Source organism: Drosophila gunungcola, chromosome 3R, assembly GCF_025200985.1.
Source record: "Drosophila gunungcola strain Sukarami chromosome 3R, Dgunungcola_SK_2, whole genome shotgun sequence".
NCBI lineage: Eukaryota > Metazoa > Arthropoda > Insecta > Diptera > Drosophilidae > Drosophila > Drosophila gunungcola.
Window position 1 is genome coordinate 21,981,834 of NC_069139.1, and position 27,484 is coordinate 22,009,317.

General features: G+C 40.9%; 3 protein-coding genes and 1 non-coding gene across 4 annotated transcripts; 3 read left to right on the plus strand and 1 right to left on the minus strand.

Annotated features, from left to right (window-relative positions):
* Window positions 1–98: 98 nt before the first annotated feature.
* On the plus strand, window positions 99–1,601 carry LOC128252182 (probable serine/threonine-protein kinase DDB_G0277071). Its single transcript, XM_052979694.1, has one exon. It carries the CDS (start codon window positions 102–104, stop codon window positions 699–701), a length of 600 nt encoding a protein of 199 aa, XP_052835654.1. The 5' UTR covers window positions 99–101; the 3' UTR covers window positions 702–1,601.
* Window positions 1,602–10,815: 9,214 nt separating this feature from the next.
* On the plus strand, window positions 10,816–12,788 carry LOC128252388 (papilin). Its single transcript, XM_052980061.1, has 2 exons — window positions 10,816–11,688; window positions 11,719–12,788. The coding sequence occupies exons 1-2, from the start codon at window positions 11,016–11,018 to the stop codon at window positions 12,672–12,674; spliced, it is 1,629 nt and encodes a 542-aa protein (XP_052836021.1). The 5' UTR covers window positions 10,816–11,015; the 3' UTR covers window positions 12,675–12,788.
* An 11,056-nt stretch (window positions 12,789–23,844) lies between these two features.
* Window positions 23,845–23,916, minus strand: Trnat-ugu (transfer RNA threonine (anticodon UGU)). The gene has a single exon. It is a non-coding gene; the product is annotated as a tRNA-Thr (tRNA).
* A 911-nt stretch (window positions 23,917–24,827) lies between these two features.
* Window positions 24,828–26,519, plus strand: LOC128252156 (uncharacterized). Its single transcript, XM_052979655.1, has one exon. It carries the CDS (start codon window positions 25,010–25,012, stop codon window positions 26,423–26,425), a length of 1,416 nt encoding a protein of 471 aa, XP_052835615.1. The 5' UTR covers window positions 24,828–25,009; the 3' UTR covers window positions 26,426–26,519.
* Window positions 26,520–27,484: the final 965 nt, after the last annotated feature.

The window sequence follows — 27,484 nt, forward strand, 5'->3', positions numbered from 1 at the left end:
ACATCAATCCCGGCGGAGGAGGCGGCGGTGGCGGTGTCGCTGGCTGTGGCAGCCACAATGTTGTTGCTGCCAGTCATGACCAGCTCGCCAATGTTGCTGTCATGCAGCCAACATACGGCAGCGGCGGTTGCCACAACGGTAACAACGGCAGCGGCGGCAACATTTGCAATCAGCAGATCAACAACTACAGCAATAACAACGGCGGCAGCAGCAGCGGCAGCGGCAATCATATGAGTGCAGGCAGTTTCTTCGGCAGCAGCAATGCCAGCAACAGCAATAGCAATAGCAACAGCAATACCGATTATATGGCCACGCCGACTACCGCTTATGCGACACCAGCGACAGCAGCAACATCAACAGTGAACACCACGACGATGCTGTCTAATTACTGCGATGCCGCGACCATGATGATGGCCGCTGCTGCAGTCAATGCAAATCAATGCCTGCAGCAACATCACCAGCGTATGTTGCTGGCGGGCAGCAGCAGCAGCAACAGCAACAGCAATGGCACAGCAGCAATACCCTCCTCGTCGTCGGCTGGATCGCTGTCATCTGCCTCATCGACGCCAACAGCAACTGCAACAGCAGCCGTGGCCCCGCAGCAACATCAGCAGCAACAGCAACAGCAGCAGCAACAGCAACAATCGCCGCCAAATTTAATCGATATCAGTGAAGTTCCTCTCATTGTGGATGTCAAGTAGTGTAATTATTTATGCATCTAGAAATGGGGCTCTAAAACAACCTTGTAGATACCCCGCCCCAAAAAACCTAAAAATCCAAAAACCCAAAAAAAAATGTTTAATGAAAAATGTAAAAAAAAAAAACAAAAGGAAGAGCCGCGTAGCTTAATTGACTAATTTTCCATTTGTAGTTTTTGTTGTAACTTTTTGTACATAACTCCCAGAAAAATCCAAATTTTTCTCTAGGCCGCCCCAGCTGTGAGCAACACATCTCAGCTGACATATCCCAGAGAACTTCAAAAGTTAAATCCAAAAAAACTGGCGGCAAGTAACGTCATTATATATGAATGTGTATAATATTTAAATGGCACTGAGTTCTACTTAATTTTTAGACCACAAAAATTAAAGATAAATTGAGGAAAGAAAGAAATCAACCTTAACCCTTTAAAAAGACAAAACATAAAGATAGTTGAAATATTTATATATGTAATGTAGCATATACACTTATATACATATATGAATATATAAATGAAACTCTACTCCCAGTGGTTTGCAGAAATATACCAAAAATTTTAAGCTATGTTTACTTGATGTGTGGCAATTTTTTATGTGTGCTTTAGCAATTTTATTTTTACTTTAAGTAAAATTTAAAATTAAATTCGATTCTCGAATGGTTTTTCTCTCTCCGTGGTGCATCTCAAAGATGCCGCTAGGTGGGAAGCCCATTTCGTGGAAACATGAATGCAAAATTTAGCGAATTTTTTATTTAGTAACCATTACGAGTAAAAACACAAAACGTTCAGTGCAAGTTTCAGTTCTTAAACGATTTTTTCGTAAGCATAAGCATTACCTTATTTATGTGTATAGAGTATGAAAAGTTTTATATATTTTGTAATAATAAAAATTTGCGTTTGTAATGAACCCTTTATTGTGTTTTATTTTTTCTGTTCGGTATCTTTTTCCACGGGTAAGAACACCATTTCGAAGCAACAGCAGCCAAACTGTACATAAGTAAAATACTCAAAATAAAATTTCCCTTTGTTTGAAACCAATTTGCGTATTCAAAATAGCATTTCAAGTAAAGAAAGAATGAATCGAGCAAAACTTTTGTAAATAATAATAATTACATACAAATTAAGTCGAAATAAATATTCAAATAGTTCGATTGCCTATTAAATGCATCACGTAAACACGTGTAAATACAGTTTTAAGAGTGATTTCGATGTTTTTAATAATGTAAATCTACTGATAATAAAATAATGAATGCAATTGTAATTAAAAAGCAAGTGTCGGCGAGCGTGTGAGTAGGCGGGAGTGTTTGAATATGTGTCCTTATCACCGACTATAGACCCATCACAGTAGACAGACAACAACATCAGCATCAGCAGCTCACGAAACGATAATTGCGTTCATTGAAATGCATTTAAGTATTAAACTAACCTACAAATATTTGTTTATTGAGGAGTTCAATAAGTAAATGATGTACGTATGTGTTAAATAAAATCTCATTTATTACAAAAAATCTCATTAAAATCTTTTGATGGATAAAACGTGTTCATAATTTTTACATTTTAACTCTATAAGAGAGTTTAAAGTCTTAAAATATTTTTTTTTCATTGTATATTAAGCTGAATTTTTATGCATCTATCGGGTTTGAAAGCTTATTGCACATATATTAGAAATTTCAAAATACCTAATAAAAATAGGGAATAACTCATATGTGTGCTGCTATTTCCAAGTGAAATTCCGATCCGAAAACATTAACACACTCGAAACTGGTGATCTCTAACCCAAAAACACTCATCTGATGACCGCTGAACTAGCGAAACTTTCATAACTTTCCGGGACAACTTCCTCAAAGCGAGCATATGTATATCTGGTCATTAAGCGGGACGTGATGCAACCAAATACCATGTGTTGCCGGAATAAATGCCCAAGTCATGCCCAGGCACCCACCTCGCCGCACAGCGCAATTACCCGAACTGCTCTGAAATTGCCAATAATGAGACATGCAACTTGTGCGCTTAGCCCCTGTAATGGATTGCCGTGGATTGGTATCAATTGCGGGTCAATTCCTCCGCAGCTCGGGGCTGGGGAATTTCACGCGCCGACAAGATAATCGCCGGGATTCCCTAGTTTGCCCCGGGCAAAATCCAAACCCAAACCCAAGCCCAAGCTGAAGCCCAAGCCCAGTCCCAAGGATCGTGCATTGCAGACAGCGTGTAGCCGACTTAACTCAACTCGAGTGAAGTCAAGTCAAGTAAAGCCCAGACCAAGAGCAAGAGATCCAGGCAATGGCCAAATTGCCGCTGCCAAATGACAAATTAGATATCGAAAATAACAATTTGATCGACAGCCGATCGCCACTGCTCCACTGCCTTTGGAGCCCCAAAGTTGCGAGAGAGAAAAATTACCGAACTCAAATTGGCCCGAGATCCGAAATAAGGAAGGCACTTTGCGGTTGGAGCGTAGCCAAAGGAGTTGATGAAGGTGTTGATTTGATTACTTTTATGTAAGCCCAGTCTCAGTCCCAGTCCAGTCTGAGTCCCAGTCCAAGTTAAAGTTGAAGCTGCAATCCCAGTCCAATGGCGAGCGATGTCGAAGTCATCGCAATTGCCATCGAACATTGAATATATTTCGTTCGCTCCCCCCACGAATCGTGATCGGGGCAATTTCAGATGGATGGACTCGGATTTTGGCATCAATTGAAGCCGCCGTGCTGCAGCAAGCTCCACTGTATCTCAACGGCCGGCATCTAAATGTGAAAAATGATTTGACTTTAATGGCCGCCACTGAGTGATCAGTGGGCTGCGATCATCATCATCCGATCATCCGACCATCCGATCATCCGCAACCTTGGCCAAGGTGTTAAGATTTTGTGACCAATTGGCCAAGAAGGTAACGGTTGCTCTTGCTCCCACTATTTCCTCCACACTCGCTGTCCACGGCACTTATTTGCTCTCGAGTGGTGGGTGAGTGGTGCTGGAAACTTGGATACTTGCCTCTAGGCACATGATTGATCCACTGCAGTTGCATTTGCATTCGCACTCGGCTCGTTTCGTCTTGCGGTGGTGGAACGTGGGAATTTGGCTTGAAGAATTGTAATTTTCCGCGCGAGGAGGTGTGTCCGTGAACTATATTTCGTACCACAAATTGTTGTCTTTAGGATGGCGCAAATGAGCTATGGAAAATTATGCGGAAAATTGTGGAAAATAGCTATTAAATTATTTGGACAAGCTATTACAAACCTGGGAATAATTTAATGCATCTCAACGGCGTTAAAGTTGTCTTGTGCAATCGTTTAATTTAGCTAACATGTTACCAAGTCTACTTGGACAAAAAACTTTAGTATAAGCAAAAACATAAATAATCGTTTTAACATGAATTTGTTTAACGTCATTTGACCTTTGTGATCAAATTAGGCACAACTATTTTTTATGTGTGCATGACACTGGGATCAATATTCAGTGAATACTATTAACTCGGTTCAATTAACTCGGATATAAGACTTTGCCTTGGCTTTATTTATTTTAGGTACATTGTTTTTAAAAATAATTTTTAAAAAATGTGTAAATAAGTTAATACCAAAGTCAAGCATAAAAAAAAGAACTTTAGTTGAAACTAATTTAAAATTTCTAACAACAGTTCAGTGAAATGTTTGCAGTTGACCAAATGCAATTTGTTTGTCTCCAACTTTCGTATGCGTATATCTTCTCATGAAAAGAAAGAATAATTATATAAGCCTGCCGTCCGGAGAATACCTATATGTGGCATGGTCCATGGGCCATGGTTGCATGCTTCTCGATCCGCTGAACATACAAAGCCGTCACAAAGACCCTAAGATATTAGCGGGCATTTTTCAATCCTTTGACGATGGTCAAAATAAAATATTATTTCGCGCGTTAATACGCAAAAATAAGCGGCCAGTTGGGTGGCACGAAATGCCAAGGCCCGGCCAAGCGGGTGGCAGAGACTCATCCGCTTCTCCTCTCCTCCGCTACTGCCCACCAATCCCCGCATCCGCATCGCTGCCCCATGGCGGATTGCTGCAAAACCGGACTGGGGCCAGGAAGGTGTTGTTGGCTGAGAAATTATGATGGGAGACTGCGCCGAGTCTGGTCAATTGCAATGCGAATTTGTGACTCGTTACGAACGCGTGGCGGTCTTTGGGGTCAGGAGAGCGGGCCGAGGGTTTAAAAGGGGGCTTAGAGGGGGTTTTGGGGGGGTTTTGGGGGAGGCTGGTAAGGGGGAGGAACGCCATGGGTGGTCCTTGGTCGCCTCTCAAGATGCAAAATACTTTTGACAATTTGTACTTGTTGGCCCGGCTGCCGTGCGTTATAAATTATCAAATAGAAATAGCTTTCGATTCTCCCTCTGCCATTTTTTCGCGAGTGCGAGTGTCTGACAGTGAAGCTAAATTATTTGGCATGCGGTGTGAAATATGTGTAATTGGAAAACAAATTCCAATTGCCTAATTTATGACTTGTGCGAAATGGCCACAAATTTATTATGTCCCTCGTCAAGGAGCGGGCGGTGTTGGGGTTCAAACAATGGCCTGGCTGGAAGGGGTTACGATTCATTTGTTACCTTTACTAATTAAATTATGACAAAAGGAGTCGGCGAGAGGGTTGTCCGGGCCACATGTCCAAAAATGTTCAACGTATTCAATTTCATTTTATGTAAATGCTCGTAATGTGACAAAAAGGCAGGGATATGGCACAGGCACACACATTTCGTTGACAGATAGGCTGAAAGTTCCATTTCAAAACACGCAGCGAATTGAAAGGTTCGTTTTCGTTGGGGACTGGACGTTGCTAATGAAATTGGACACCAATATCGCCGGGCCACAGGAGATAGGCCAGAGATACACAGATACAGCAACCCGAAATTATGCAAATCACAGACAAAGACACGGCGACTGCATATGCAAAATGTTTAACCCTTAATTGGCCCATAAGGCGAACCGCCCGACGGTCTCTCACTCACCTATCGCTGACATCGATAGCCATCGCCATATCCCAGATACTTGCCCACCAGACCAGACAGAACCGCAAAACTCGGCCCAGAGTCGAGCTAACTTTTTCAATTACCCCAAAAACCGACGCAAACACTGCAGTCTGCAGTCGCTCTGATCTGGATCTGAATCCGAGTCCGAATCCCAATCCGAATCTGAATCTGAATCTGGACTCGACTCGTCCCCCTCAACTCGGGTTAGCTCTGTTTTGGCGTTGGCGTGAATTATCTGCGCAAACAGCCAGTGACAGGCGTTGAATTGCCACAGTTGCCTCTATCTGTGTGGTGTGTCCAGTGGCACTTTGTCGCATAATATGTTAATCAGGCACATGTCAGACTTGCCTGCTGCGGGTGGGTTTTTGGCCAGCGTTATGGGTGGCATTTCGGGATGGAATGTGGGGACCCTTGCCTTCGGCTTAATTAGAAGTTCAGCATCGAAGGGGTCAGTCGGGAAACGAGGTTGCTTGTCCTTCTCTACTAAGAAAGGAGGTTTTTATGGCGATAAAAAGGCAAATTTAGACATATAAACAAATATGTAACTTAATTGATATAAAGCCACAAATGTCATAAATAATAATTAATAAAAATAAAAAAAATAAAGCTAGTATTATAATCATATCCCTATTTATAAAATCGTTTCTTTTAACCAAGCAAGAATTTCCAAAAAGTGGACTACACTTTTGATTTTTTAGGTGTATAAGCCTAATAAGACCAATATTAATTTAAAGTTCCCCTGAAATATTTCTTAATTGTGATTTGTAATTATCTGCAGCTGTAAATTAAGCTTAGCTCAATTATAAAAACATAAAGCTTTCGATATTGCTGTTTGTAATCTGTCAAAACTTTATCTTATAAATTTTTACAAACTTTTTCAACAATTTTATTTTAAGTGCAGGTAGAATTGACTCATTGAAAAATCGGAAAAATATATGAAAACAAAATATAGCTTCCTATTTTTTAATTTATAAAAATATACTCCCATATAATGTTAGTTATAACAATAATAATAAAAGTTTACCACTTTAAAATAAAGGTTTTAATTTTTTAAAATTCAAACAACATGATAGTGAAGCTGCCATAGGAAAGATTTAAAAGTTTTTTGGAAAATGGACATAGCTTCTATTGTTTTTTAACATAAACGTATAGGAAATCGAAGTTTTCATCTGAGGAACCCTGTTTTGGTTGAATATGGTCAAGGCGCAAAACTCATCTTCAAAACAAATTTATCAAGGGGACTTCGCAACAAATTTGCGAACAGTAAAGCTGTATTTATGATCAATCTGTCACTACCATATACAGTTATTCTTGACCCGTTCTTCCATGCTCCATTTAACACACACGCACAAACGCACACACACACTCTGTAAAAGGGACGGCAATGTTTTGGCAATAAATTGGCATTTAAATTAATTCACCTTGAATTATGTTCTTTGTGCGATAAAAGGGAAACACTCGGTCAGGCCATGGCAGCCCCCCACAGCGTAATTTTCAATCAAAATCGCACATCCGCGAAATTATCATGAACTCAGCAGAGCAGACCGAACCCAAGCCCACATGGCCACATGGCCACAAACCCATATCCACGGATCGGGTGAGGAGATTATCAAATTGATTCCAATTAACACTTGCCACCGCTGCAAGGACTGCCAGGCAATTGGACATTGGACATTGGCCATTGGCCGCCGGCGGTTGCATTCATTTCTTCTCGACTGTGTATGCAAACGTTATAAATATTTCACTCTTTGTGCACGGTTTACGGTTAGCAGCCACAACGGCCAGAAAGGCGGCCAAAAGGGACCCCGACTTTATGGCCAGCCAATACAAGGCCCGATTCCTTTCTCCGTCCCAGCGAAACACGCACATAACTTAAGCGCACTTTGTCGTAATTCGTAATTCGAATTGACAAACGTTGCTTGGCCCCAGTCGCCTTTTCCCAGTGGCCTTACCTGGTGGCTAAGTTCGGCTCACTTCTTCTGGGCTGTGTGTGCGTGTGTGTGTGTGTGTGTGAAATGATAAATATTCCATAATTTCGCCTGGCATTCAATTTCGGATTGTGTGACACATAAATTACGAATTAACGCTTTAAGCCCAAACAGGCTAAGTTTAAAGGAACGGATAGAGCCGAAGGGACAGAGTCTTCCTTTGATCAATTTCCTGACTTGGCTCACTTCCTAGAGGTTAGGCAATCGAAAATCGATGCCCAGAGGGCAGCATCGAAAACACTCTTTCATTGCATTGGTCAAAAAGAACCGTAGTTCTATAAAAATATGTCTTATATAAATGCTTTGAAAAAGAAAATAAAGTAAATGTATAAATTTATTTTTCATATTGAAAAAACCATTCAATGCAATTCAATTTTGTATTCTTAAGAATACGAATTCAATTAATTAATTAAGTCATTAATTCCCGAAGCTCAGAACATTTTTATCCTGCCAGATATTAATTAACAAACTAACTCTAACATTTCAGCTTTACTCCCGTAATTTTCTTATCTTAGTAACGCATAAAATATGAGAATTAATGGCCGGTGATAACTGACATTTTTAGCACCATCATAACAATCTTAATTAGGTACTACAAGTGTAAATCAATCCGCTGGAGCATTCTAAATTGCTATAACTACCTTGTTCACCCGCTTTTTAAAGAAGTACACGCAGAAGTCTCTCTCACGTTCTAAGCTGCCAACTGACAAGCGGGGTAGCTTAATTAAGTTGAAAATTTATGAAGTTCTTTATCAACAGAAATTCATTAGCCAGAACCTAAAACAAGTACAAAGTATTGCCAAAGAAAAAATACAAAATAATTTCCTTAGAAAAGGATTTCCTCTGAAAAGGCAAAAAAAAAAAAATAAAAATTAAAAAGGAACGGGAGGCGGGAGCTCAGACTTAGACAGAAAGTTCAAAAGGAGGAAAAGACCTGCAATGAGGCATACGAAAAGCCGAAAGACGCGATGCGCACAAAAGATGATTAATAATCTGCAAGACAGACTCTGACTCTCAAACACTCCCCACTAACCCGCACAGGAAAATCCTTGTTTGGGGAGTGGGAAAAGACAAATGTCTTGGCTGCGTGGTCTCTTTCACAGTTAATTTAAGTTTCCAGGCGAAACGGATGCAGGACCTGGCTGGAAAAAGAATTTTGCTGATTTTGTCAACTGTTTGTCGCTGATAAAATTATTAGCTCTCCTTTTGTTTCAGCCCCCTGTCACAAAAACCGGAAACGGGGAGAGGGGCATTTCTTTTTTTTTTTTTTGGTCGTGGCCAAATTTTTGTATTAAAATGCAAATTTTTTGTTAATTTTGTTGTTTTTGTTTTAATCAGCGGGAAGCCACTGTGGTTGCACTTGGGTGGTGATGAATGTTGAACCCCGGCGTATGTCAGGAACCAGGAGTCCGGGGTCCCAGGCTCCGTGACTTTGCACCCCAGGGCTGAAATTGTTTTTTTTTTTCTAAATGATGTTCTAATTTCTTTTTACTGGTTTTAATTTTTAATTTCCGTACAAATAGAGCTTGTAATGAGAATATTTTGTTCTGAAAAAACAAAAAAAAAAATATATCATTAGAAAATACCAGAGATGTATAAAAATGCCTTGCATCCATAAATAAATTAAATAAATATTAAGGTCTATACGCTGAACAGTTTGTTTTGAGTTCAGACCATTAGTTAAACTCTTAGTTAAGTGCTTGTGAGGCGAATTTTGATGTGCTCCAGTCCGCATTTTCTGCTCTCCTATCTGGCAGGCATCTAAAGGCACCGCGTTCGGTTCACAGACGCGAGCGAGAGACATAAACAATTAAACTCATTTGACGATTAATTACGCGCCGCTTCCAAATCGCGTGTGCTGCCACCACAGCCTGCAGCCGCCGCAAAATTGTTCTATCACAACACAATACAACACAACACAGCAGAGCAGCTACAGCGAAAAGCCAGCGACAAGAACAACACCCACAGCTAAAGTACAAATTCATTTGCTGCTAAAGACACAAGAGGAACTTGCATGTCGTGTCATAATCTTGATGAATGCATAATTGCATGCCATGCTCCCAAGCACGCCGCCTCTCATCCACCGATCTGATCTGCAGCACTGTGGCCTGATCGAAATGGGTTTAAATGTCAACCAGCATAAGAACGGACCCGAAAGAAGACCAATTTTCCAAATATTTTCATGTTTTCCAATTTCATTATTCGAATAGGAATTGAAACTTGTTCCGGTACACTCAAAAAATAATAATGTTACTGCAAATACATGCATAAGTATTATGTTTTCTATTTTTGAGTGAGAGGAAATTTTTTTTAAAGAAAAATGTAACTTAAAATAATGTTACAAAAAACTTTATTTAAACAAGCCTTTTCTTAAAATAAAAATGTTCGACATATACTATGCAAGTTTAACACTATACATTTTCAAATGTAATGCCTGGTTGCTAATATTATAATTTTAGAAAAACTTCTTAAAATTAATTTTTAAGTTTAAACAGATTTTTGTCTGAGTACATCTATACAGCATGCAATACATGAATTATGCGGCAATTAATTAATGAGGAATTTCCAAACCAAGCCGAACTAAACCAATCGCCATACAACCACAAATGGCAGCCACCATCATCTTGACTCGACTCATTCATAGACTTTGTGCGTTTCAGGGGAGAGAGCCAGATATTGGTGACCTAAATTATTCAATTCGTTTTTATTTATTTTTAATTTTTTGATTTGTTGCAATAACTCCCCACACCACTCCGCTTCACTGAACGAACGCGAGAGCAAAGGGGTCTGCTTGTTTGTGTAACTATTTATTCTAATTTGACCCGCTTATTGAGAGGCCCGCCCTTCGGCGCCCCACTCACCCCGTTGGCCATTAATTGATGCAGCCGCTTAAATGATGAATCACTTTTTCATTAAAATTTGACTTTGAGTGTGACCCCCATGTGGCTGGCGTTGACTTTTATGTGGTTAATAGTTAGCTTTCCAATGATAGATATTCCACAATTGTCGCTGGTGGAATTCAAGCATGTGTCTCTTTGTATTACGTTTCTTTGTCTACATTTGCAAGTACAATGAACCAGAATCGGTAGCTTCTTCAAACATCAAACTCGTGCTGAACAAGCTGACCCATAAAGCCCAACATAAAACAAAAAAAAAATGCATGGTGCGAGAAAGAATTGCAGAGAATCAGAAAGTGCTAGCCGATTGCACACCTGCACATGAGAACGAAACGTGAATGTGGACAGCAATGTAAAACGTACTTAAGCTGGGGTGAAGGCCACCAAATGACAGTTGAACTTTCAGTTCTATTCCAAAAGCAAGCATATTTTGTGTTCCCAAAATGAGTCCTTCGTTTGCGACTCTCATGTTGCTATTCATGGTGGCTGCTTATGCAGCAGATCTGTCTTCAAATCAGTTGGCAGGCATCGAGGACTTTCCGGACTTTGAGGATAATTTGGACTCCGACGATGTTACGGTAACAGAGGCCTCAAATGGAACCAAAGTACTAACGGAAGCCACAATAATAACGGGAACCACCATTTCCTCAATTGTAACCACAAATGATACCAAAACTGGTCCCACAGCTAGTCCTATATTTGTTAATGCAGGAGAAAAAGATACTAATGTTTCTTTCTCAGCGGGATCTGTAAATGCTACCACATCTGATTCCGCAGAAGATTCCTCAACTGTTCTTACCACAAAGGATTCTAGAACGATTGACTCTGTTTCAACCATATCACCAACTACAACTCAATCATCTACCATAAATGGTTTCACAACCACTGTTTCCACCAGTAATCCAGCTACTACTATTTCCACAACAAGAGTTTCCACAGCAACTGACTCTACAATAACTGTTTCCACCACACTTTCTACAACCGATGAATCTTCACCGTCTGATTCTACCACGGACTCTTCAACAACGGTCCCGTCTGCCCCACCTGCCTTAACAACTGATTCCACAACAGATAAATCCACAGCATCCTTTTCCACCACAGATTCAACAACAGAGTGGACATGATTCAACAAAAGATTCAACAAAGATTCAACAACAGATTCAACAACAGATAATTCTTCAACTTCCGATTCCACCACAGACTCAATAAAGGATTCCACAATAGATAAATCTACAACTTCTGTTTTCTTCACAGATTCAACACCAGTTATAACCACCACAACTGAACAACAAACGGAAGACGAAATCGTTTTGTCCCTCTTGGCTGAAGGTTTCGCTGGTCTAATTGAGTCCGATTCTTTGATTAATGCCATCAGCACACTAAACTGGAACATAAGCGCAGGCCTTGACAATCAGTCAGAGTATTTTGGTCTAATCGAAAATACAGAAGAGCTTCTGCAAAACACCACGAAAGCACTTCTGTCTTGGGAGGCCAAACTTCTTCAAGAAGTCGTCAATTCCATACAAAGGATAGACTTATTGGCCAACCGCACAAGCGACACCATAACACATTTGCTTAGATTCCAAAAGTTTTACCACGATCGGATCAAGCACCTTGGTGGTAAACTTAAAGCAACCCAAAGTGAAATCCTTCGCAGATCTAAGAGATTGGACAACAAGATCAACTTTATTGACCAAATACTTAGGACATACATCGAGCCAAAAGTAAATGGTTTAACACAATCTTTGGCCAATTTAAATACTTCCCAAGTCAATTCTCAAATAGAGCTGGAGAACCTGTCTATAGTTGAGAACCTTACCAAGGCTTCTATTATTAAGATGTCGTCTTTGAATAACCAAATAGCTATATTCAACCAAGCTCAAGAAAGCCGTTTCTACGCACTAGACATCGACGTTAAGTCCTGGGCTCCCACTAAACTCAACACGATAGACGATCTCTTTCAGACTCTAAGTATTTCCCAAAAACGAACCGATTTGGCATTGGCCATCTGCGGATCATTGATCTATTATCCCAATAGCTATTCTAGTCGTTTGGAAAACAATAAAATTCACTACGTCAACTACGAATCAGAAAAGCATTAAATAGATAACCCTGACGAGATTTCAAGTGGCGAGGATGACATTAGACCTCCTCCAAAAAAATCTAAACTGAAGATAGTTTAAATGGAAACCAAATTAAGACAACCAATCAACAACCCCGACTAGTAAATATAGTTAAGTTAAAATAAAAAACACAATACGTATTGTATATTATTAAAGTAGTTATCAAATGTAAAGCAATGTATCAATCCAACCCTCCCACTCTTGCTCCCAAATAAAAAACCGTTTAAAGTGCAATACTGGAAAAATACATTTTCTGCTACGGTTTTCATGTTCTCGAGCACAAATTGTGCTTGGCAAATATGCGGACTATTTTGGCTGGCTATCAATTTACAGACAAGGGAACACCGTGAAGCTGCTGAGCGAAACCGATACCATGATATCCCGAGATGTCGGGGACCCCAGAACGAATCCCAGACCAAACCGGGAACTACAAATGTCTTCCAGAGGCTGAGAGGATGGCGCGAAACAAAAGTCAAAACAAGCGCAACATGAATGAACCTTTTAACATACTTGTAGTTACTAATTCCAGGTGACAGGCGACACAATGAGTCGAAGTGGATTTTTCATTTGTGGCCATTGTTGGACCCTCACGGGTTTCGGGATTCGGCATTCGGGATTCGGGAGGCGGGGGTGTTCTGGCAGAGGAGCAGCCCATAAACAGAGGACACAACAAAGTTGTTGCAACAACAGCGTCCATCGGCTGCAAAAGTGACCAAAATCAGGGGCTACCAAAGTAGTAACAGATGCTCTGCTCGATGCGAAGGTGTTGCCATTGGCCTCTGAGGACCCGCAATCGGGAGTCCCGCATATCGCCGTTCTCGAGAGCATCTCTCTGGGCACACGACATATACAACATATCCTTTTCCCTTTTGGCTGAACTTCTGTCTGTTTCTCCTTTTTTTTTTTTTTGGCACAAGCCGGGCAATAAATTATCAGATACAAAATCGAGTCCAAGCCGAAGTCAAAACAAAGGCATAAACACTCGCACTCGACGGACGACTGAGATGGCAACAAAGCACGCACTCGACCAATTGACGACACAAAAGACCAAAACAAAACCAGAATCGGAATCAGAATCAGTATCAGTATGGAGCCCAGTAACAGAATCAGAAGCAAAACAAAACAAATCGAGAGGCTGCCGCTGCCCAGAATGCAGAATGAACAGAAGAATGCCCGAAAAGCATGGGCATAAACACTGACAACATGCTGCGACACGGAATGGCTCGGAGAAGCCCCCGATCCTTGGGTATGGGGTCTACACCCAAAACAATAGTGCTAAGTTTACGACCATAACCACGTAAATAAGGCAGTTAAATATGGAATGCAAGAAAACCTATTTATATAAACATTAATTTGTATAGTATTGCAAAAATTTTAAGAAGATATTTTTTATATGCTGAACAACCAATGTAACAAATAATAAAAAAAAAGTAAAATGTAAAAGTAAATCCATTTGATCTAATCAACAAATTACATACTTATAAGTTGCAGATTTGTTAATATTTTTTTTAAATTTTGCCAAGGTATAGAAACTTTTACCCAAATTTACTAGTACCTGTTTTTACAAACAATACCCCTTTTTAAATTTTTAAACTCATAAATATTTGAAAAAAATTTAATAAACTTTCTAAACGTATACAAACATTAATTCAATATACATATAATATTTTAATTCATACTTATAATTTATATATGTTGTAAACATGTTTAAAATATTTGTACATTATTCAAATGACGTTCATAGACGTATAAAAATTATTAAAAAAGATGACCTTAACTTACTGATATATTTCTGGCATTTTTGGATAACATTTCCTTTAAGTGTATAGTCTCCCTTCGGTTCTTGGTTATCGGAAGCAGACGCACCAAATGACAACTTCGAGGGCAAAGTCAATGAGCGCCTTCCTGCTCCCTGTTATCGCCTGCTGCTGCTCCTTTCCCCGCGCTACTCCTGCTGACCAGAGGACAAAAGGATCCCGGCGTGTTGCAAATCAAAACATGGACACAACGACAGCAAACAAAACTCTGAACATGCGTCGCAATGCAAAGAAATATTTTCACTCAGCCAGCTGAAACATGCAAACAGCTAACTTGTTGTTTAACTTAGTTTATGGAGCTGCTTTAAGGGGAATATTAAGAATTTCCAAGAGCTAAAAGAACATTTTCTCTTGGGTAATTTAATTGTTTGTATCAAGAAAGCAGCAACTTTGAAATTTAGAGGCAAGAATCCCCTTTTCGATTCCCCTTTCTTGCTTCTTTTAGCCGATAAGCACCACTCCATGATTTCCCATCGTTACCACTTAATTAAACCCAATTAATCTACAATATAAATTATTAAATTTCATAAAGCAACAAAAGTTAAATAACTTACACTCAGTCTGACGAGAGATTTCGACACCCAAAACCAAGTAACCAGAAACAGCCGCCCCAACAACAAAAACAGAACCACATCTCGAAGGCAGAAGACCGAGACGATGGAGATGATGATTATGAAGCCCAGAAGAGAGTGGCCCAGAGCTGGGGATTCGAGGATTACGGGGATTTGGGGGGATTGGGGGGCTACAGGATTGGTATCAGAATCAGGCACCTCGGCAGCTTCATGCTGTGCGCGATTCATGTTTGGTGATTAAAGTAAAGTTCGTAAATTTACAGTTTTCATCAAAGGGGCGACTGTTAGTGGACTGGACTCGGCTTTTCACAGTGCTCTGCTCTGCGAGCAGCCACAGAGTTCGCTAAAAGTTCAGCCCAGGTGACTGTGACGGTGACTCTGTCGATGACTTCGAGCCCCAGCTCCTACTCCTAATCCAGCCTCTTGCAGTACACTCAGGAAAACAAATTAAACAAATCATATCAAATCACTTTTGAGCCATGACATTGTTGTTTACTGGTCTTGCTACTTTTTTAAACAAAGATATATTGATGTTTATTTCAAAAATACAAACACAAAAAATGTGAAATATAATTAAATTTAAAATAAGCAAAGAATTATAAAGAAGAAAGAATACGGCTTCTTAATTTGCAACATATTTTTCTAGTTCCTGGGGTGCCACAGATATCACTAGGGTTTAAAAATTTCTTGTAGTTGTGTCCGAAAATGTGCAGTGAACAAAAGGATGTGAATCTAATAGAATTCTAGACTTTTTGGAAATTGTTTACTTCTTTTGGCGCGGCATCTAACCCTTTTATTCAAAGTTGTAAAAGAAAATATATGGAAATAAATGTGAGATCTTAAATTAAGTGTTTTTTTATTAAAAAAAAAAATTTTTTGGCAATAGAGTAAAGTTTTAGATTTGAATTGTTTAAAATTTCTTTTAAGTGCACACACATATTCGGCGAGGCAGACTCCTTTGGCTTTTTTCTAAACTGATTTCCAGCAATAAGCATTAGTTGAAAATTGCAATTGTTTTTGTAAAGGGTAGGGAGGGGCAGTCTGGAAAGGGGCAAGGGTAGGAGGCCACACCGCGGGGGAGTGCCAGTTCCAGTCCCAGTGCCAGAGCTGAGCTAAAGCCAAAGCCAAGTGCCTGTGCCAGCGATTGCACGATTCCCTGGCCCACAGAGGGATCCCGAGGAAATGGTGGAAGAGGCACATCATCAACGTCCCCAGCTACGTCGTCAGTGCAGCAGAAAAGCTGCAGAAAAAAATCCAATTGTATTTAACGAATTTTTCGAAGTTGATGTTGTTGTTGTTGTTGTTGTTATTGTTAATGTTGTTGCTGGCTTCAGTGGAGTCCGGAACGGAGGGCCGTGAATCATATGGACACCATTAAATGGAAAGGTACGAGCAATGGCAATCGCCAACACGCGTCAATTGTGCGCGCTGTGTGAGACCGAAGGAAAATGCTGAAAAGCTGAAAGCCGAAAGCCGAGAACCCAGAAAATCTGCGCAGCGATATCCACCGAACTTTCGATCGAATATGTTTGCGTGTCGTGACACGAGATAATAAATATAAAGTTATGTTGTAAAACTGATTGGAAAAACTATAATATCATTAACACTTAGATGGAAATGTTGGATTTTTAAAGAGACACTATTTTTCGAAATTAACTAACAAATTTTATGTATTGTATTTTAGTGTCCATAAGTCCTAAGTCAAATACTTTAAAAGGCTAATGTTTAAGGTATTTTAATGCTTTTAATATGGATTAAATTATATTTTATTTTGTGGGCTTATTGACAATACGTTTTATTGGCTGAGTAGTTTCATTGTAATATTGTTAAATAAATATTGAAATTAGTATAAAAAAAAGAAATAATATAATAACAAATTAACAATCCATACTACTTAAACTTATCTGTTTTATACTAAGCTCCCGTACATCGTCTTTATATTAAGCTAAATGAGAAAATTTATGTAATTTTGCAGTTAAAGACCTACTTTAAACCTGATATAAAGACGAAACGCATAGTGATAAATTAACAATAATCACGAGATCAGCACTTACTCTGATTGCAGCCAGAAATGCACTTGGGCCGGGGTCTCTGTTAGCTGGAAATGGGATTCTGGGATTGCGCGACGTGAAAATGACCCTGGCTGGATCGGGATTTGGGTGGGGAGGGGAGAGGAGGGGCGGTGTCAGGGCTTATCAAAAGCTCGAACTGACACCGCCACAACCGCAACCATTAATAAAACCTAATAACAACATAAATGCCAATATCTTTTTAACAAATTTGCCCGACTGCTCGCAGCAGATTTCGATAAGTGAACTAAATAACCAGATTAAAGCAGATCGTAATAAATGTAATTTGAATTTGCCGCACTCGGCAATCCAGCGATGAGCATGTTGCCTGGCCAAAGCTGGAGCTGGAGCTGGAGTTGGAGCAGCCACATTACTTAATTGCATGGCCGAGGATATCACCAGGCAATCGATCGTCACGGATTACCGACGTGTAATAGAGCCGGCTTAAATTATGCGTTCGAGTGCACCGGCAAAGGGTGGCTTGCACCGCGGACAGGTGTTGATTGCTGCCCCTCCGCCAGCCTCCTTTGCATGTTGTGCCGCTGGCATTGCCATCGGGTGATGGTGATATTCGAGAAGATATCCCAGTATATGATGATGATGCTGCCGCGGATGATGGTCAGCTGGACGTGCTGCAAATTATTGCATTTGCAACGTGAGGCAGGAGTAAAGAACATAAGTGGCCGCTCCAGAGCACTGAACTGCCGTTTGTTTTGATGCCAAAGCTGCAAAGCTGCAAAGCTGCAGCTACCATTTATTACTTCATTTAGTTGTGGGCCACAGATTCCGGGTTCAATTAATGTCTACTTTGTTTGGCTAACAAATTGAACAAACTTGCAGTTGCGGCCGCAACATGACTTTATTTTATTTGCTCTCGCTGCCGCCTGTCGTTGATTATTGCCTTCGGCTGCTAGTTTGCTGAAGACAATCAACCGGGGCTCCAGTGCAATTTGCCAGGGCACAAAAAAAAAAAAACGAAAACAAAAAAAATAAATTTGAGTTCAGTTGCCGGGTCAAGCCACTGCCGGCTACTGAATTTAACTGAATTTAACCAAAAATCCCGAAACCCCATTCGAGGGCAAACAAAATCTTTTATTTTATTTTCGGATCGGTATCTGCATCTGCAGCTAGCGCAGCAAACAGAAATTGTTTTGATAACAATCTCGAGCAGAAATGCTCCACAGTCAAACAATAACGTGCCAAAAGTTAGCTACTGAATTTTAAATATTAATATCTCTGCCAGATACTCGGTGGCTTGGCGACACAGCCCCGCCCCTCTTGACTTTACCTTGAGCCTTACTTTGGATTTGGTTTGGGCTTTGGCTTTTGCTTTGGCTTTGGCGTTGGCTTTGGCTTTTGAGGGCGCGCACGTTTTGGTTGTAGCGGAAAAGTTTTACTTTGAACATGAAAAATATCTTGTTTAGATTTTATTTTGCAGATAGACGACAAGTAGACTTAATTATCATTTTTCGCGAATACATAAATACATTAGCTCGGGATCGAGCTTATTGAGGGCGGCTGCCGCTCATTTTGGCCAACTTTCGCCGGTGGGAAACGCCAAACAGGCCAACTAAGCCCCAATCTCAAACTTTGACTTAGACGGTGGTAACTGCACACACAATCATTTTCCAGCAAATCTATGCGCATCTCTATGCAAATGTGTGTTGTATCCGAGCCGAATTAAGAATGGGAGAATACTTACCTAGTTCGCGGCCCAGGCCCAGGTTTAGGCTCAAACTCAGGCTTAGACTCAGGCCCAGGCTTAGGCCAATGGCGAGCCAAACATATTTTCCATGTCGATGCCATCGATTGCGTTATGCAAAATATATGCAAATGCCATAAATACAGGCAGCGGTCGCATCTTCGCCTTCTGTGCCGGGCAGTTTTCTTTTCATTTCAGCTGCCTTCGGTTTTCAGTTTTCAGATTGTAGTATTCAGTTTTTAGTTTCCCGCTTTTAGCTTTCAGCTTTCAGCGTTCAGCGTTCAGCTTTCTGCTTTTTCAGCGAAACATCGTTCGGGGCTTTGAAGAGTCGCGACTGCGGCTGGCGATTTGAGAGATTTGTGAAATTTATCGGGCCAGTTGGGAGTGGGTGCGATGGATGTGGATGTGGATGGATGTGGCTGGGCTCCGACTTCCAAGGTGTCGAGGTGGCTGAGTTGACTGAGTTGACTGAGTCGACTGAGTTGGCTGCTGGATTGACTTTAGGTGGGTGTTTGTTTGTGCGGCTGCATTCTCGGAACGGTAGTTAAGCTCTGCCTGGAATAATCGACGACTTGACAACATTTGAATATCGTTTTGTTGCCTAAATTGAGTTTCGAAAATCTGCAAAATCACGAAGTTGAACCCATCTGTCAGGCACTTGGTAATTGAGCCAAGCCAAAAAAGAAAAAACCTCAAAATGGTGAAAACTCTCTGCAATGCGTTATGAAAGTTCGATTTTCGATTCCGAAAATATATGTATATGGCCAGCACTCGAATCCAACCATAAATCTTACGCAAATAGCACTCAAAAAGCAATAAGACTATTTCAACGCCATTGTGTGCTAAGTAGATTTCAAGAAGGCGATACAAATTCGAGCCACACAGCACAGGACAATGCGTGTTTGGTTTGTTTTGAGCACCCCCCGCCTGCAAAATTGATGTTGCTGATGCTGCTGCTGCTGCTGCTGCTGCTGCTGCTGCTGCCGCAGTTGCAATTGCTGCTACCAATACGCCATTTCCATGACAATACCCAACTGGACCGGGCTAATCTATGAGCCAAGATCGCAGGCTGTAAGATGCTGCAAGATGTTCCGTTTTGTCCAGTTTTTGCTGAATCAATTTGTTAGAGAAACAATGACCCCGCCCGAAACAAAGGCCCTGAAACTGAGAGGCGTGCGACATTAGCAGACAGTTTTGCGGGCCATGAGGGTGGATTCATTCTACCTCAAATGGACAGCCAACTGAGCGGATAATCGGATTGTCCAGGCTGGCGTTTTGGCCGGTCAAAACGTAATTTGTGGGTTTTTAGGCCAAATCCAGCTGCCTAAAGTTACGAGTATGCAAAAACCGCGGCGACAACTTCTTCTTCTGCTGCCTACTGCCTAAAGACACAACACAACACAAGCAAACTGCCAGCGGGTGGCTTATCGCATATCGTTTATCGCTTATCGCCATAATTCCCACTCAACACTCAGAAAAGTTCAAGGAATTCCAAGGATGAGGAAGCACTTTTGAGGAGCGCGACGTTGTCGAGGCAAAAGTGTCACACACGCCACATGCATCGTCATCGTTGTCGCGAGCCACAACCATTCGAGATGCATCTCCACATCGAAGGCATCGAAGGCATCGGCAGCTGACCCAACATGCAAAGACGATAATCACGAGGAGAAGCAGCCGGCAACGGCAACTGTGCCACCACACTTATCTGATCAGCAGCATCAATAAGTCCTACCTATAGATGGCTGATGGTTGACCGAACAAAACCTCAAAGCAACCCAAAATGTTCTTATCAAGAAAGATTCTGCGCCCCTTCCATTTGCGCCTTTCTCTGATCCACTCAAACTTGGGGAAGTAAAGTATCTCGTATCTGTCCCACAGCAATTCAACTTTGTACATTTGCAAGTGCCACCATCAATTAAAACTAATAGAACAATTAAAGAACACAACAAACACAAACCGCAAAGTGCAACCACAAAGCGAGAACTTAGAATAAGACAACAAAAAAATGTCGAAGACGAATATGCCAGCTCAAAAATCAGACATACGAATTCGGAATGCACTAAAATAAAACAAGGTAATATATTTAAGTAGTAGAATTAAACTCCATAAATGCCAAAAAAAATCAGGACAAGCTATAACGTAATAGAAAAGAAATATTTTAATTACATATATTATTTCTTTTACATTTTAAAATTTATTAATCGATTAAGTTAACAGAATTGATGGATAGATAATTTATATTGTTTTATTAAAATAGCTAAAAACAACAAGTTAAAATTCATCTGTTAAATTTTTTAAATTTAAATTAAATTTTGCGATTTATTTATTTTTAAAAACTTTGCAAATATGAATAACCAATAACTTATTTTACATTTCCCCATCTAAAGGGTATTGCAGGCGCATGCGGAACTGACTTTTAAAGAATAGAGTTTTGTTCTACGTCTTCATCATCAGCATAATAATCTCCATGATCATTATTGTCTCTGGCAATTAAGCCAGATGAATAAATAAGTAAACGAATGGGTGAATGCATGGGCTGCCAGTTCATCATAATTTCTCAACTCTAATTCCCAAGAAATTAGAAAAGAGTGCGGGTGGCGCTGCATCGCTCGCTTAAGATCGCGGAGGCGAGATTGAACTGGGGGCGTGGCCGGTCGAACCACGCCCACCTCCGTGGCAGGCAAAGTGCACTAACAGTTAAATGCGATCGTCTGCTCCGCATAATTGCAGTCAAAGAAACATGCAATTTAACTCCGCTGAAAACAATTGAATCTATGAATTATGAAATATTTAAGTCAAGCAAAATGCCACAGGCAAGTGGCAGCCTCCCCTTTTCCACCTCTGGCTAATTAACTAAGTGCCACGCACCTTGAAGTCGCAGCTGAACGGCTGAGAGCAAAATCCCATTTTTAGCTTCATGCATTTTTAATTCCCCTAATAGCTTTTGGCTTCCAGCTAGACCCGGCCAGACATTGATGGACCAGCAGCGAGTAAACACCGTCGAAAATTAAAACACCAAAAATGCTGTCCTCTGACGCCACAGCTGCTGGCCAGATGCAGATTAATTCCCGGCCCGAAGTTGTTGCCCAAAAAAGTTGTCCTTACCTGGTCGCATCTGCGGGTGAACTAAGCCAACTAAGCGCAATGTGTCCTCCATCAAAATTAATTACCAAAGGAACGAAGCAGCAAAGCAGCGGAGCAGCCGACCAGCAAGGCCAATTGTCGTTTGCGTTGAGCTCAAAAGTTAAAAGGGGGCGACGACGACTCGGCCACCCTCTCTGTTATCCACCCACCACCCACTCCAACCACTCCACCCACTCCGCCCATGGGGCTCATCAGTCAACACTTGCTCAACAGTCTAAAATGATAAATTGCCATCCCCTTGGTCAGAATCACTTGGCTCTTAGCGAAATTTCTGGCTGAGTCAGCAAAGTGTTGCATACTTTTGGGCGCTGCTTGACTACGGCCAAATTGGTTTGATTTAGATACGGATAGTATCTTTATCTCACTGTGGACCACCGTCCAAACACCGAAAGTACGCTAAAAATAACTTAAAAGCCCCAGAATTGAAAATCTCCTCTCAAAAGTTATTGCTCTAACTAAATAGTATACATACTAATCATAAAAAACCTTATTTTTAAATTCTAAAAAAAAGTTACACAACTTCTTTTTTAAAATTTTATTTCTGAATTTAATGGAACTTGAGGATTATTAGAAAACTAAAAAACCAAAATTATGAACAAATAATATTTTGCTTTACTATTTGTAACACCCATGTACATTTTTGGGGCGCGAATAAATGTATTGCATTTAAGTATTTTAACTATTGACTTATTTAATCTATTGTCCAACCAAATAAGGTTAAGAATGTACATACAAAAATCATACCAAATTTGGTTGAAAATATTTCTGTCATGTCACATTTTTCAATCTTTACTTTCATTGTTAATTATACAAAGCAAACCGGAAAAGTAAAAACCATTTTTAATCTTATATATAATATATATATTATAATAATAAACTTATTTCCTTTTCATCGAATTTTGTGAAGAAAAAATTATTACAAATTCTGGAAAGCGTACCTAATATACCCAACAACTGTCTTATATTTTGTATGCAAATCATTAAGCTTTCTTTATCTTTTGAAATATAAATTTGACTTTTTGAATGCGCATAAATTCACACATATCCGAACAATACAAGGACAATGCGAATGCAACTCATCAATCATGAAAGAAGAATATTCGCTGAGTGGAGATTATGTGAGATTTATTGGCTAATACGCACTGCATGCCCTTCGCCTACGAGTTGAGGCCAAATTAATTAACAACAAGGCAGGCGCATTGTGTGATGCCACTGCGGGTCGCTGTGTTGGTTTTTAATTAAGGAGTTGAATGAAAATCAAAATTAAAGTGATTTATGCCGAAGATAAATGCGTAAAGAAAAATGCCAGTGCTTTAATTATAAACAAATAAGAGGGCAATGGGGCCGCAGCTAGCGTAAACAAATAATTAAAAGCACGCAAAGTTGTGAAGTCACTTGAGGGTCGATTTTTGTTCAAAAACATTTGTGTCAATATTTACCCCGACACAAGGCTATCAACTGATAGTCTAAGCTGGCGCTTCCTTGGCAAGTCCTTGGCGTATCGCGCCACTCTTGTTTCCAGTGTTTACCCAAACCGCAAAGCTCTTGTGCTGGAGGTGGTGGCAAAGGAACATTGTCGATGTCCTGTCGGCGATAATGTCACACATGATTGCTCCTGGGTGGGTTTCGCCTCGGTCTGTGTGAGTTTCTAATTAAAAATGTAAAACATTTACTTTTGTCAACGGGTATGCCATATCTAAATTGACATTTCGCCTTTGCCATTTGCGTTTCGAGCAGGGTTAACAAGGTCCTGAAACGGCGGATCGATTTTCGTAGCTAAAAATTAGACAAGCTCTCTTCTCACACTGTTGAAGATAAAAAAAAATTAAATAAAATATTAGGCGCTGCCTCCTGTGAGGATTGAACTCACGACCCCTGGTTTACAAGACCAGTGCTCTGCCACTGAGCTAAAGAGGCTCACATAAGCAGCGCTAGAATATAACCAAAATATTGGTTACTGACTGAATGGCAGAAGCATTTCCTAAAGTCGGCATTTCTTAATAATTTATCATCTAATCATGGAATGTATCGATGTTTAGATAACAGTTTTTACGAACCTTATCAAACAAAAGCATGGAGCATTGTTTCAGAAAATTTTGACATTCTATTCAATCGACTAATTGTAATTGCTTTTCAGAGTAGAAGTATTTAAAGAAAGAAATAAAAAAATTTAATAGACAAAATTAAAGATCTTTATTCAACGCTACGGAAAATGCTGCTTGTATATTATGTTTATACCTTATTATTAATAACAATATTTTAGGCTTTTTCACGCCTTCTGTCCTATTCACCTACAATTTCGTATCTCTATTTAGCCTTAAATTCACATTAAAAGCGGGAAAAAATTGTTAGGCAAAACCAAACAGGTTTTCCACCGCTTAATCCTTCCAGACGAATGCGTTGAAATTATTTATTATGACGCAAAACTTTTTTCCGGCCGCAGCTCCGTGCGACGCGTTCGCTTTATCTCCTGTCCAAAAGAGCCAAAGGGTCTCGACTGGCATCCGCCAAAAACGATACTCCACAAGCCCAACCACCCACTCAATAGGAAATCAAAAAACAAAAGTGGAACTTTTCCCAGTTAAGCCGCCTCGATGAAGAGCTTTAAAAGGTGTGCTGCATCAAGAACAGGACAATTTGGGTAATCTGAATGTTCAGTTAGCGCAACTTCAAAGGACTCAGAATCTGTTCATGTGGCACAATCGAATAAAATGGGTAATTTTATGGGATAAAAGAAGAGGATTAACTTTTAATCGAAACAAGGTCAGCAATAGACATTTTTTCAAATTTAGTTGGAAGAGAATCGATAAAGTTGAAATGTATTTTGCAACCCTGTTTTAGTAGGAAACAGGCAACACTCCTTTATTAATTCGATTGCAGTAAGCGAATATTACTTGACATTTAATTGAGGAAGCGATTTTCTAGTGAAAAAAACGCAGTCGCAGCATTAACTAGCTTTAAAACCTACTTTAAAAGAAATAATCTTAGTCTTAAAAACTAAATCAAGACAATGCCAGTGGACCAAGTTGTCATTTCCTACATCCGCCATCGCAACTGGATGAATGTCTTGCTGCTCAGATCGATGAATCTGTACAAGGAGGTTCTCGGCGAAAGTCCCACCCAGAAGATCGAGGTCAGCCCCAATGGGATCTGCTGGAGCGAACAGAACTTGGAGTACCGCATCATGGTGGATAAGTTCTTCGATATTGAAGTCAAAACGGAACAGGGCGAGCCGCCCTACAGCCTTGTTGAAGTGCAGAATAACAATCTGGCCTTCGGCCTTGGTCTCCGTCGCATTAGGCACCGTATGGTGGAGCAACTGACCGTTGACGTGGAGCAGGCGAATCTAATCCAGCGTATTGAGCCATTGACGCCCTACTCTTTTCACTGCAGCAACTGCGCCAATGAGCTTATTGAACGGAGGCAGTACCTCCAGGTAAAAGAGGTCCCATTGTCGACCATGAAGCCGCAGAACTACTTCTGTGCCCGCTACAGGTCGCCGGTGTATCCCAGGGAGGACGAGCTCTTCTTCGGCCTCAACTACCTGGTGATCTCCATCCAGTTGCTGGGCAACGGGGTCACCAGCACTCGGGGTCGACGTCGACTGGAGTGCTCCCGCTGCAAGCAGTCCGTGGGCGAATTTCTGGGCAGGGACGTGGCCGTGGAGCTCTACGCGGATGCCATACGATTGCTGGCTGGGGATTCCCCCGTGCTCGAGTTCAAGGAGATCTTCGGCCACGTGACTGCCACCCAAATGATGCTGCGCCTGCTGCACGACGCCGACCCCACAAATCCGGAGAAAACACGCCTATTCCTCAAGGCCGTTCGTCCGGACGGTCAGCTGCACTACTTGCTCCTGCAGGTGGACACCCGAGAGATGCACATTCTGCGCTCCGAGCTGGACACTTCCGAGGACCTGGAGTCGGCTAAGGCCTTGCCCATGGAGGCCGACACCAGCAGCGAGAGTGATTTCGAGATGAGTATCAGTGATGTGAGCAGCAGCAGCACCAGCAGCACCAGCAGCAGCACCATCACCTCCAGCCCACAAACAGGCGTTGAAGATCGTTCGCTTTCGAAGCCGAAGACTGCCGATGGGATTCCCCCGAAATCCGTGCGCTATGTCCAGTTGAGGGGCTATCGCGGTTGCCGCGTGAAGTTTTCTTTCTCAGGAACAGACCACAATTTAACAGAGAACAACGAGATCTTCACGACGTGGCGCAACGATGGATGCCGCATGCTGCGCATCTCCTACGCGATGATGGCGGAGCTGATCGGCGAACTGCATGCCAATGAGAACCTGGTGGCCGTCCTTGAGATGACTCCGCCACCCTCCGTATCCGATAAACTCCGCCTGAGCTACATAATCTACGAGACAGACGAGGAGTTCTATGCCAGGCAGCAGAAATTCACCAAACGAAGCGCCTAAGGATCACAGCACAGCCCAATAAATCATGAAGCGCTTTTGGTTTCCTATTCAAGTTGTATGTTTTTAAACCAACGTTGCTTTAAGAGCTGTATCTTGGATATGTTATAATAATGTTATCCAACAACCTAGTGGATGAATTATTAAAAACAAGGAATTAAAATGTACCTTTAAATAATAAAGGCTCTTCATTTAATTTTTTTTTTTATAATTTTTTAAAATTTCGCAGAGCTTTGTGATTTTGAAAAGTATTGGCCCCTTTTTTCATTGCTCACAACTTTTGATTGCCTTTGGTAATTACCCTCTTGTACTTCATAAAATGTTTTCCCCAATTTACATTAACCCTTTCCCTTCTGGCGGTTTTGGCTGGATATTTTTATAAGTTCCTTAACTTTAGCAGGCATATTCTCGGCATATTTTCTTAATTGTCTTATTGTTGGTAATTAGTACAGATTTAATTGCGGAAACCCTTATAAATTTTCTCGACAACCGATGCGGTTTATGGCCTACCTCCCCCATTTGGATGGCACTGACCACATCATTAATCGTTGGCTGGTTAACGAAAAACAATTTGTCCAAATAACAATTAGGGCCAAGCGAACAGCAAACAACAAGTAAAGCACCCTCAGGAAAGGACACTCCAACGCCCACCCAGCAGCAGAAGGAATCAGGAATCAGGATTCGGATAGGGATCAGGATCAGATGAATCGTTAACAGTTAACAGCATTTGACGGCTGACAGTTGGATAATGAAAATCCGAGGGAGTGAAAGTGTCCAAGGATGTGACGCAACTTGATTAATGATTGCACAGATTTTAAGTTTTATTCTTAACAGTTTAAATTTCTCTTTAATTCGGGTGACAGCAAACCGAAATCCATTCATTATGTATGCATTCTCTGTCCATTATCCTACATGCACTTTTGTGGCATTGTTCAAAGTGGGTTTCAGCTGTCTTTTTCTGTTAATATTTTTGGCTGGCACAACAATGAGTTTCAGTTTGGGATATGAAAGATTTCGTTGGCAGGTGGATAGAATAGAAGTGGCTAATGGTCTGGGCCCCAT

Excerpts from the sequence above, each read along its gene's own strand:
- LOC128252156 (XM_052979655.1), top strand. The coding sequence starts at position 25,010 with ATGCCAGTGGACCAAGTTGTCATTTCCTACATCCGCCATCGCAACTGG.
- LOC128252182 (XM_052979694.1), top strand. The coding sequence starts at position 102 with ATGCAGCCAACATACGGCAGCGGCGGTTGCCACAACGGTAACAACGGC.
- LOC128252388 (XM_052980061.1), top strand. The coding sequence starts at position 11,016 with ATGAGTCCTTCGTTTGCGACTCTCATGTTGCTATTCATGGTGGCTGCT. Across the intron at positions 11,689-11,718 it reads CACAGATTCAACAACAGAGT|ATTCAACAACAGATTCAACA; the intron begins GGACATGATTCA and ends GATTCAACAAAG.